Source organism: Phoca vitulina, unplaced genomic scaffold, assembly GCF_004348235.1.
Source record: "Phoca vitulina isolate PV1807 unplaced genomic scaffold, GSC_HSeal_1.0 scaffold107, whole genome shotgun sequence".
Taxonomy (NCBI): domain Eukaryota; kingdom Metazoa; phylum Chordata; class Mammalia; order Carnivora; family Phocidae; genus Phoca; species Phoca vitulina.
This window is the reverse complement of record NW_022589810.1, coordinates 1,747,760-1,759,967: the sequence shown is the minus strand read 5'-3', so window position 1 is coordinate 1,759,967 and position 12,208 is coordinate 1,747,760. Positions and strand designations below refer to the sequence as shown.

Genomic DNA, 12,208 nt, shown 5'->3' with positions numbered 1-12,208 from the left:
GAAGAAGCCCTCACTATATCGCCTAGGGAAGAGAGAATAGAACGCGCCAAGAGAGGATGGTGAGGAACTCGCGTGGATGGCAGGACCACGCTGGGAGGCAAAGCACCGGACCTCAGGATCAGGTGAATTTGAGCTGCTCCGGAAGACCAGCCTTCTTAAGGCGAACCCAGGGGGAGAAGGGCTCTGGGCGGCCAGCCCTGGCGGAGGAGGGAGGCTGCGAACTGCTGATCTTTGCTGGATAACATGGCTCCGGAGGACAGGGCCCAGCGTGGAGGCGTGGCTCCCGAGAACAGGGCCTGGACTGGCTGCGAGGCTGCTGCGGAGAGTAGGGCCTGGAGGGGAGGCGCGGATTTCGAGGGCAAGGTTTGGCCCAGGAGCGCGGTAGTGGTGAACAAGGCCTCGACAGCATGCACCGTTGCAGCGAACAGGAGCTGGGTGGGAGGCAGGACTGCTGAGAGCCCGACCTGGCGGGGCAGCGGGGCGGAGGGCCCGGCCAGGCCTAGTTGTGCGGTTACGAAGAGCAGGACCTGGTGGGGTGGTACGACGGCTGCGGCGGCGCGCAGGGCCTCGTGCGGATGCACGGCTGCGAAGTGTAGGGCCCGACCCGGACGCCTGGCTCCGGAGAGCAGGGCCCGACCCGGACGCCTGGCTCCGGAGAGCAGGGCCCGGCGGAGCGGTGTAGCTTCCGTGGGCCGGGCTTGGCCCGGCTGCTCGCCTGCGGAGAGGAAGGCGTGGCGGGGTGGTGTAGCTCCGAGGGACTGGGCGTGGCGGGGTGGTGTAGCCAGAAGGGGCTGGGCCTGGCGGAGCGGTGCAGCGCGCGCGGTGGCTGCGGCGGCGGCGACGACGAACAGGGCCTGGTTCAGGTGCATGGCGGCGGCGGCAAGCAGAGCCTGGCTCAGATTCACGGCTGAGATCATCAATGCCTGGCGGGGCGGCGCGGTCGTGGACGGCAGGGCCTGGCCTGGCTGCCTGACTGCGGGGGGCTGGGCCTGGTGCCCGGGCCTGACTTCGGAGGGCAGGGCCTGGCTGGGATGCGTGACCCGACGGAGAAGCCCGAGAACGGCGGCGGCCGCTGGGCTGAGACCCCGGAGAAGATGGCGGCAAGGGCACGAGGCACTGAGCTGTAGGAAGCACAGGAAACAGACAGCGCCGCTCTGGAGGCTTCTGAGCCTGGGCAGCCTCCTCGCGGCCGGGCTGCTTCCTCCCACGGCCCCTCCCCGGGCTCGCGGTCAGGGTCGGAGGCCCGCTGGCCTGGCCAACTCCCCTCATGGCTTGCACCATGGCGGCCACGCCGCCCGCGTGTGAGGCCTGGAGACCCAGCCCTGCCCCGGGCACCACACATCTCAGCTTGGCGTGGGGACTGCGGCCGCCCTGGAGGTCAGCACGCTCCCTCTCCTGCACACAGCCCGTGGAGGGCAGCTCCGGGCCCTCGCCATTGATCAAAATGGCGCCGACGGCAGCCAGGGCGGAGGCAGAGGAACCTGCCGTACCGCTCTGTGGGGAGCCACCACCCGATGGAGAAAGGCCGCTCGAGACCCAGGGGACCAAGGTACTGGGATTGGGGTCGCCGGGGGCAGGGGCGACCTCGTTCTTCGGCCCTTCGGGCACCTCACCCTGCTCTTGCTTCCGCGCCTTCTGATCGGACGACGGAGTGTCCATAACGCCAGATTCTCTCTCAGAGACGCGGGAGCGTGGCTACAAGACGCCGCCTGGGTAGAGCTCCCGGAGAAGGAGTGCGGAGGATGGGCGTGTCCTGGTCGGATCTTCACGTCTGATTGGTCGGATGGTTGTCACGTGACTCTCGTCTTAAAGGGAGCGAGCCAACCTAGCTCCGTCTGGCGCCAAACCAAACCACGTGCTCCGCCATTCTAGGGGCCGCTGCTGCCCGGGCCACGATATGAATTTCCGATCCATACCTGGACCCCTATGAGAGAGAGAGAGAGAGAGAGAGAGAGTGTGTGTGTGTGTGTGTGTGTGTGTGTGTGTTTCGAGGGCGTGGGCAGCGATGGTGTCTGTATAAACAGTTTGAGTCACCCCAAATCAGTTTAGCTTGTCAGCACCACTCTGGTGGTGAAACTTTCAAGCAGTGGCTTGAAAGAAATACCACACTGACCAAGAGGAGATACCGCTGAGCTGGGCATCCCTCCTGGAATCCCGTCAGGACGCAGGGCCCATGTGTGACTCCAGAAGAGACTGTCCCAGAACTCTAGTGGGCTGTAGGGTTGGAGAACGGCGTGAAAGCAACAAAAGGGATGGGGCCCACACTGCCTGGGCTCGGGATGTTCAGCACTGCTGCCACGCACCCAGAGGCGGATTTAGAATTTTCCAGTAGGATGCTTCTCCTTGCCTTGCCCCCTGAACACGGAGTGGGGTTGCCTGGGATTAAGGATGATACTGTCCTTAAATATGCATCAACATTTGTATGGGCTGCATAGTAATCCACTGATGAATGTACATTCATTTGTGTGACCTACTCTCTAGTTTCTGTTAATACAAATATGCTGTGATGCACAGGCTTGAAGTCCAATATTTAGACCAGATTTTTAGTCATTATTACAGAACGGCTGCCATTTCAGTACCCAAAACAGCCAGCCAGCACCTAAATTCTGACACACCTGTAAGGCAAGTTACACATAGTTTATTTTATGAAATGGGATCACTTATCCATAGATATTGTTTGGTCACCTGCTTTTTTGGGTCCAGAAAACTCTCTCTCCATGTCAATAAGTAAATTTCCACAAGGCCATTTTTAAGTACAAAATATTCCATTTATACCAGAAGCTTACATCTTCAAACATTCCAATATCAACCAACTTTTCACCCTCTATAACACATCACTGCGAAGCACATCCTTCTTACTAAAAATCGTTCATATCCTCAATCGTGTCCTTGCTATGGATAGACTCCCAGATGAAGAAATTCTTGGCACAGGCCATGCACATTCGTAACTCTTTGATTAAAATATTAGCAAGATGTTCTCCTGAAAGTCACCGTTATGACAATTTCAGCCGAATGGAATGGGAGGCTTCCTGGACCGGAGGAGCAACTGGAGCGAAACACAACGCAAAGTAGAATGGAATGGTATTTGGAGTGTTAAATAATATGGAAGGGAAAATGGATTTGAAATGGAATGCAGAACGGGATGAAGTGGAGACTAACTGCAGTGGGAATTGGAATGAAATGGGGGATGGAATACAGACTTAAACAGGATATGGAATGGAAAATTGAACAGGATGGAAATTGAATAGAATATAATGGGAAAATGGAATGGAAAGGAGGATGGAAATAAATATCTGATGGCGTGTGGAATAAAAAAAAATATATAAGTAACGTTACATGAGAAAAAGAATGGAGTGGAATATACAGTGAAGTAAAATATTAAAGAAAATGGGAGGAAACCGATGGAATAGAATTTGCAAGGTCATGAAATCAATGGACTATTTGCACTTTAGATTTAAAAGTACCAGGATGGAATAGCAACAAATGGAATGAAACTTGGAATGAAAGATAGAATACAAAGTTATGAAGGGTGGAATAGACAATGAATATAAATAAAATGGGATGGAATATGGAAAATGAAATACTGATGAAATAGAGGATGTGCTTAAATGAAGAGAATGTGTTCTCATCTACTGCTCCATAACTTAGTGTCATGGAACAATGACCATTTGATCATGCTCAGGCATCCTGTAGAGCTAGAATTCAGACAGGGCAGACGGCAGATGGCTCATCTCTGCTCTACGATGTCGTCTGAGGCCTCAGCTGGGAAAACGTGAATGTCTGTGAGATCATGAGTGAAGGACGGCAATCAGGACTCTTAGATTTTGGCCATAGTATCTGGGTGGATGGTGGTGCCACTTCCTGGAATTGGGAAGACTTGCAGACTGGGGACACAGTGGGAATCCAGTGATTCTCAATTCTCAAAAAAAAAAAAAAAAAAAAATCTGCAAGAGTAGGGTTTTTTGTTTGTTTATTATTTGTCAGAGAGAGAGAGAGAGAGCACAAGCAGGGGGAGTGGCCAGCAGAGGGAGAAGCAGACTCCCTGCTGAGCAAGGAGCCTGATGCAGGACTCAATCCCAGGACCCTGGGATCACGACCTGAGCCGAAGGCAGACACTTAACCGACTGAGCCACCCAGGCGTCCCTGGGAGAGTAAGTTTTGTTTGCCTCATACCTTATATTCTAAATGTTCTCAACGAGCATAGATTACTCTTGCATTCAGAAAAATACAGATATTTGCATTATGGAAAGCAACTAATTTTTCGTGTTTAATTATGATTTAAGCTGTTGTAAGAAACCAGGCTCTCTCATATGTTACCGGGTTGGGGTTCTACATTCAGAGCACCCTGCCAGATGGAAATTTGACAAGACATATATAAACATGAAATCCATTTGATGCTACAATTCCTCTTCTAGGCATTGATTCTGAAGAAATATACATATATTAAACCACAATGTTATTTGATCAGAAGTGATTATTTTGGTGTCATTTGTTTTAAAAAAAAATTGAAACCACCTAAATTTCTGGCAGGATACTGGATGGTCCACAGAATAAACTTATGTAGAGTTTATGGGATGTTTCTGAAGAACTTTTTTTTTTTTTTTTTTTTAAAGATTTTATTTATTTATCTGACAGAGAGAGACACAGCGAGAGAGAGAACACAAGCAGGGGGAGTGGGAGAGGGAGAAGCAGGCTTTCCACTGAGCAGGGAGCCCGATGCGGGGCTCGATCCCAGGACCCTGGGATCATGACCTGAGCCGAAGGCAGACGCTTAACGACTGAGCCACCCAGGCGCCCCTCTGAAGAACTTTTAATGCTATTGGAAAATGGCTATGTTACACAAATAAAAATTATATACTGAATATACTGAATATATGTATACTATCTATACATATACCTAGAATTTGATGTATATATTAAAATCTCATTTACTATCTATCTATACATATACCTAGAATTCGGTGTACATTAAAATCTCATTTACTATCTATCTATCTATCATCTATCTATACATATACCTAGAATTCGATGTATATTAAAATCTCATTTACTATCTATCTATCTATCATCTATCTATACATATACCTAGAATTCGATGTATATTAAAATCTCATTTACTATCTATCTATCTATCTATCTATCTACACATATACCTAGAATTCGGTGTATATTAAAATCTCATTTATTATGGAGTAATGGTGCTCATCCAGCAGCATGGTGCCTGCTCCAGGGGGCACTTGACAATGCTGGGAGACATTTTTGTTTGTGACAACTTGGGGAAAGGGGAGATGCTACTGCCATCCAGTGGATCAAAACTAGGGATGCTGCTTAAAAAATCCCTGAATGCACAAGCTAGCCTCTTACAACAAACAATTATCTGGTCCAAATGTCAGTAGTGTCCAGGTTGACAAACCCTGTGGTGGGGTATTTAGATAATTTGGAAAAGTTTAAAACAAAATTTAAATCACAGTCGATCCTGTCAGTGATCAGTAAATATTGTTCAAAGTTTGGTATGTGTAGGTGTTAAATTTTCTGTGATAACTTTGTATTTTATAATCACCAGAAGGGTATGTATGAAGTAGACTACTTCATCTTAATTGTTCCTTCACAATGCACAAAACGGTTTTCAAATATTAACCATATTAATCTTTGCTTAAGAAATGATGTACCTTAAGAACTGTAATTTCAGCTCATTTATGGGGAGGGACATTCCACCAGTATCAATCCATCATCATCAATCTCCTGATTTTTACCTTTCTGATCAAAGGTTTCATTTCCAAGTATTTACATATTTGGTTAAAGTAAAGAGAAACCGTGGCCCACAATGCAACATATCTGATTATACCGGACAGTGTGGTTGACTAACCAGGTCATAGTAATCTCATTACCCTTCCAGTGACTGGTTTAGGAATGGGCATTCTCCCATCGATACTCCCCCATATCAATGAGATGCACGTCTGCTTGGAGTCTTTGGGATAAGTTTTCTCAGCGCTTAAAGAAATAAAAGAGACACAACAGATGGTTTACATTAAAAAATCTCAAAAAGTATATGTATCTGATATTATAATTAATAAATGATTTAGCATGGTTGCTGGATATATGGTCAATTTTACAAAATACAATTGGATTTCTATATACTGGCATTAGAATTATAAGGAGAAAAAATTTTCAAATGCCATCTATTACAGCATCAGAAGAGAACAAACACCTAGGAACAAATCTAACAAAGGAGTCCCAAGACCTCTGCCCACAGATAGCACTTCCGAGAGAAATTAAAGACAGCCTACATAAATCAGACATATGTCATGTTTATGTACTGGAAGACAACAGTATGAAAGTGAATGGAAGAGAGAATTCTTGTGAAACTGATCTATGGATTCAATGCATTCCCAATCAAATTCCCAGCAGTTTTTTTTTTTCTTTTGAAAACGGAAATTGTCAAGCTGCTTCTAAATTATATACGGATAACAAAGATCCAAGAACAGCCAACGCCATCTAAAACAAAAACCAAGACTTTTCAGGACTTTCACAGCCAGATAGCAAGACCAGCTCTGACGCCATAATTAAGATAGTGTGGTATGAGCACAAGAAAAGACAAACAGGCCAAAAGACACAAAGAGAAGCGTCCACGAATAGACTCGCACAAGCACAGTCACCACATTTACAACAATTGTGCCACTTAGAGTGCTCTGGGGAAAGGATGGTCTTTTAAATAAGTGAAGCTAGACACTGGATATCCATCCACTTGGGGAAAAAAATAACTTTGGCCCCTAACTTACGCCGTACACAAAAATTAATTCCAGAAGTTAAAGCTTATTGAAAATAACGTTATGAACAAATATTTATGACCTTGGGATTGGCAAAGAGAGTGGCAACAGTGCACAGAAAGCACTAATGAGAAAGGGAAACAACATTGGTAATTTGGACTTCATCAAAATAAGGACTCCCGTTCATCAAAAGACACATTTAGAGAGTGAAAAGATAAACCTTGGAATGGGAGAAAGGTTTTGCAACATGTATATTTCATGGACGTCTCATGTACAGGATATAATACCTCCTAAAATCAAGAAGGAAAAAAAAAAGACAATGCAATGAAAAACTGGCACAATATTTGAACAGGACCTTCACAAAACAGGACATCCGACTAACTAACCGATGAGCAAACAAAAAGCTACTCAACCTCAGTCACCAGGGATATGTACATTAAAATCCCAGTGAGCTGGGGCGCCTGGGTGGCACAGTCTGTTAAGCCTCGGACTCTTGGTTTTGGCTCAGGTCGAGGTCTCAGGGTTGTGAGATCGAGCCCCAAGCACTGGGCTCCGTGCTCAGCACAGGGTCTGCTTAAGACTCTCTCTCTCTCCCCTCCCTCTCCCTCTGCCCCTCCCCCCTCTTCGCACGTGCTCTCTAAATAAATAAATAAATAAATAAACAATCTTAAAAAAAAATAATAAAATCCCTGACAAAACATCTATCAGAATAGCCAAGACAACTAACAATATCAAGATTAGGTGAGGATATGGAGGAACTCTCTAATGCTGGTGCAAGTGTAAATTGGTACCACCTCTTTGGAAAACTGGCACTATCTATCAAAGCTGAACATGTACATCCTCTATAACCCAGGAATGCCATCTGTATTAATGATCTATTCCTGCATAACAAAGTACCATAAATTCAGCTACTTAAAAACAATGTCTGTTTATTAGCTCACAGTTCTGTAGGTCAGAAGTCCACGTGTGACATGCCTTTGTTCTCTGCTCAGTGTATCACAGGGTGAAATCAAGTGTTGGGCAGACTGTGTTTCTTTGTGGAGGCTCTGAGGAGAAGTCCACTGCCAAGCTCATTTGGGTTATTGGCAGAATTCAGTCCCACTCTCAGCTCCTAGAGGCTGCCCGCAGTTCCCTGCCACATGGACCCCTCCAGACACCCTCTCATGCTTGAGTCTCTCAGGAGGGGCCCCCCCTTTTAAGGGCTCACCTGATTAAGGCTGGCCCACCCAGGATGACCTCCTTATTTGAAGGTCTACTGACTTGGGACCTTAATATAGCTACAAAATCTCTTTTCCCATGTAATGTAACATAATCATCACAGGAGTGATATCTGACCATATTCATGGGCTCCTCTTACACTGAACCAGAGGGGATTATACAAGGTTGAGGGTCACTTGGAGTCCTCTTAGAGTTTTGCCTACCGCAGTATGCCCTCTGGCCCCCAGTGATCCAGCGATCCAGTCTGTCCCACATACAAAGTTCATTCACTCCATCCCACAGTCTCCAAATTTCTCATGGTATTATGGCAACAGCTCAAGTCCAAGAGCTCATCAAAACTGCATAGCTCAAAGTCCAGAATCTCATCATCCTAGTCATCCAAATCAGGCATGGGTGAGGTTTCCTGGGTATGATCCATGCAGTACAACTCCTGGGGCACAATCCCTCTCCAGCTGAGGACTGGTGACACTAAAGTGACAGACGAGCTATCTTCCCCAACACACAACGGTGGGATGGGCATGAGATAACAGCTAGAACACTCCGGTTTGAAAAGAGGGGTGGGGATAGGAAGGCAGAAAGGAGTTAGAGTCCCAAAGCAGTTTGGAAATCCAGCTGGGAGAACAACAGCCAGAATTCTTTGATAAAGTTTCAAAGCCTAGAATAATCCTTGGTTTTTAAATTCCAGATCGGCACTAACACTCTGCTCAAGGCAATCTAGGTTTTTCTATTATGCTATCCAAATTCCGCTACCTCCAACCTCTCCCTTAGCCATAGAGCCAAGTTTGTCATTTATATTTTCTTCTTTCCACATAACCGCAGGCAACAATCTTGTTAAACTTTCTGCCACTACGTAGCAGGGATCCCCCTTCTTCCAGTTTCCATAACGTGTCCCTTGCTTCCTTCTGAGCCCTCACCAGCGATGTCCTTAAAGTTCAGATTTCTACTAACAGTCTGTCCGAGGCAATCAGGGCTTTTCCTGAGGCCACTTAGGCTTTCTCTAGCGTGCACCTCAAATTTCCTCCAGCCCTCGCCCACTACCCAGTGCCAAAGCCAGGCCTACATCTTTAGCTGTTTGCAGTGGCGGCACCCCACATTCAGGTACCAAAATCTGTACTGGCTTCCTATTGGTGTGGAATAAATGACCATGCTCCTGACAGCATAAAACAATCCCCATTTCTTAGCTCACAGTTGTGCAGGTCAGAAGTCTGTGCCCAGTGTGACTGGCTTCCCTGCTCCGGATCTCACAGGGTGAGAGGGCAGTGGACTTGCTGTGCCCCTTTCTGGAGGCTTTCGGGAAGAGTCCCTTCCAAACACATCCATGTTGTTGGCCGAAGTCAGTTCCAGGCCGCTGGAGGACTGAGGCCCCTTTCTCTCACTGGCTGTCAGCCAGGGACAGCACTCCTCTCCTAGAGGCTGCCTTCAGTTCCTCACCATGTGGCCCCCTGAACACGCTCTCCCGTGCCTCAAATCTCTCTTTCGGAAGGGGGCCTAGGCCCTTGCAAGTGTTCCCCTGATTAGGTCTGGCCCACCCCGAACAATCTCCCTAGCTTAAGGTCATCTGCTCTGTGGCCTTAATTACATCTGCAAAATCCTTTTTGCTATATAATTTCACATCATCATGGGAGGGCTATCTCATCATGTCCACAGGTTCCATCCACACCCAATGGGAGGAGATTGTGCAAAGACAAGGGTCACTGGGCATCATCATGGAATTCTGGCTACCACACAATCCATGTATATAATCAAACAGAAGTGCAAACATGTTCTCCAAAACACATGAATAAAAACGTTCACGGCATCATTATCGATGATAGTCAGGAACTGGAAACAATCCGAACATCTATCAACAGCTGAGTGAATACAGTGTGGTATACTCATAGTAGAGAATACCATACAGACATGAAACAGGCAAATATCCCTGCGTGCAACAACATGGGCAGATCTCAATATCAGAACATTGAGCAAAAGGCGGCAGGCATAAAAAGGCACATGATTGATAATTCTATTTGTAGAGAGTTTAAAAACAGCCCAAAAAACCCTTAGGGTGACATAGGTCAGAAGAGTCGTTAACTGTCAGGTGTAATCATTAGAGAAGGACACAGTTTAGGCTTCTGGGGCACCAGTAATGTCGTATATCTTGATCTCGGTGGTGGTTACACGCATGTGTTCACTTTGTGAAATGTCATCAAATTGCTGTCATTTATGACTGGTGCTCTCTCCTCTTTGTATGTTATACTTCAATAAAAGGGAAATCTACCAAAAATAGCGGGGAAAAACACATATAAAATGCAAAGTGGGGCGCCTGGGTGGCTCAGTCAGTTAAGCGTCTGCCTTCGGCTCAGGTCATGATCCCGGGGTCCTGGGATCGAGCCCCGCATCGGGCTCCCTGCTCCATGGGGAGCCTGCTTCTCCCTCTCCCACTCCCCCTGCTTGTGTTCCTTCTCTCTCTCTGGCAAGTAAATAAATAAAATCCTTTTTTTAAAGAATGCAAAAAGAACTGACAGAAACACACTTCAGAATCAAAATCCCTTACTGTAAGTCTGAAATCTCAAAGGCTATGAAAACCAGCGTTATTTTTCCTGTCTCATATGCACGTAAAACATGACCCGAACTGACAGGAGGCTGTTTTTAGTCTTTATTTATCCTTCTCAGCATGAATATTTGTGTTTCTCTGTGGAAATATTGTTTTATTAGATTCAGCAGTGCTATTCCAGACCATGCTTATGGCTCTTATGGAAAGTATGGTATATGAATTCTGCAACAGCTGGTCCCAAGGGTTTCAGATAAGGGGTTGTGGATGGGTAGTAGTAAAGGGTTTTAATGCAATTTTTTCAGCTGAAGGCAAGAACTAAGAAGGCCCACAGACTGTTTGTCAGACATGGGCTGAATTTCTTGAATTTCTTCCCCAGCATTTCAAATGATATGTTTTCTCCTCCTTGGCCCTATTGATAAAATGGATTATTAAAATACTAAAATATTTCTCAATATTACAATATCCTCTCCTGACATGAAAAACTACCAGGATGTGGTAGATTTTCTATATATCGTTAAACACTACAGACTCCAAATTGATGGATAAAACATTAAATCTATGCTCCTAAGTGAGATAGATCCATATTTGTGTGTGTGAGGGCACATGTGGGAGTGTGCACGTGGGCTTGTGCATTGTGCGTGTATGTGGACCTGTGGGCTTGTGTCCACGTACCGTCTTTTCCGGGTCTGGGAATCAGGGTTTAGGCTATCTTTATTAAATAAACTTGGAAGATTTCCATCTTGGTTTCTAGCTTCTACATCAATTTAATAAGGCTTAGGAATTTGTGATTTCTGAAAAGAACTGGATGATGGTATTCATCTCTCCTTGTACTTGTCTCAGTAAGTTTGGTTCCCAAATCCAGTTGAAAAAAATAACACCATTTTCTGATAAAGCTGCGACTCTTCAAAAATGTACATTCCAGGATAGGCAGAGAAGTATTCCAGACAGGACATCGGTGCTGATATCAGATAGACTTGGGACACTGTCCAAGACCTTACTTGTGCATGACTTTTCAGCAAGTTACTTAATCTCTTTTAGCCTTAGTTTCTTCACTCGTGAAATGGGATTCTAGTCCCCTCTCTTTCATTGCTTCCCCAAGACTTAGGACAGGGCAACTTTCACATTATTACCCTAGCCAAGTAGGGTGCAAACCTGCCGCGATCGTAAGTAGTACATGCATATTAGTGACAGCTGACATCCACAAACAAATAGTTAACGAACAGTGACGGCTGACATCCACAACCGAGAGAGACTGTTTCAGGAGTTGTATGTATTTGGGGGTGTTTATTCAAGCTCCTTGAAATCATGCTTACAATTGCTTTATATTCTTCTACGTAAAATCTCTGCAGACTATTTCTACATAAAATGCATCACCTATTTCTTAATTTTCTCAAAACACACACACACACACACACACACACACACACGTGTGTGTTGGGGGGGAGAGAGATTTTAAAGGTTAAATAATACTAGCATTGAATGAAAGTAGGAATCACTTGATTCTAAATCCAACCCCTCCACACACCGCCCCCCCCACACACACACTATGCCCCATCACTCTTCCCACCACAAACACCACACTCTTCCTACTGGCTCACTCAGACAAATACTTTCAACTTGCATCTGCTTCTCTTGGTACTTAACCATGATATTTGCAAATCATAGGTTTATAATGACTATGCTGGGTTTC

At 45.9% G+C, this 12,208-nt stretch overlaps 1 protein-coding gene across 1 annotated transcript in view; it reads right to left on the bottom strand.

Moving 5' to 3' along the window:
• Positions 1 to 14: 14 nt before the first annotated feature.
• The window catches only part of LOC116627963 (EZH inhibitory protein-like), a gene marked incomplete at its 3' end in the record, with an annotated part of 56,241 nt that continues 44,047 nt past the window's right edge, over positions 15 to 12,208 (bottom strand). Inside the window, exons 6-7 of the mRNA XM_032397940.1 lie at positions 5,867 to 5,991; positions 15 to 1,924 (exon numbers count right to left, since the gene is read on the bottom strand). Coding sequence (XP_032253831.1) covers positions 15 to 1,659 — 1,645 coding nt within the window. The remainder of the gene's footprint in view (positions 1,925 to 5,866; positions 5,992 to 12,208) is intronic.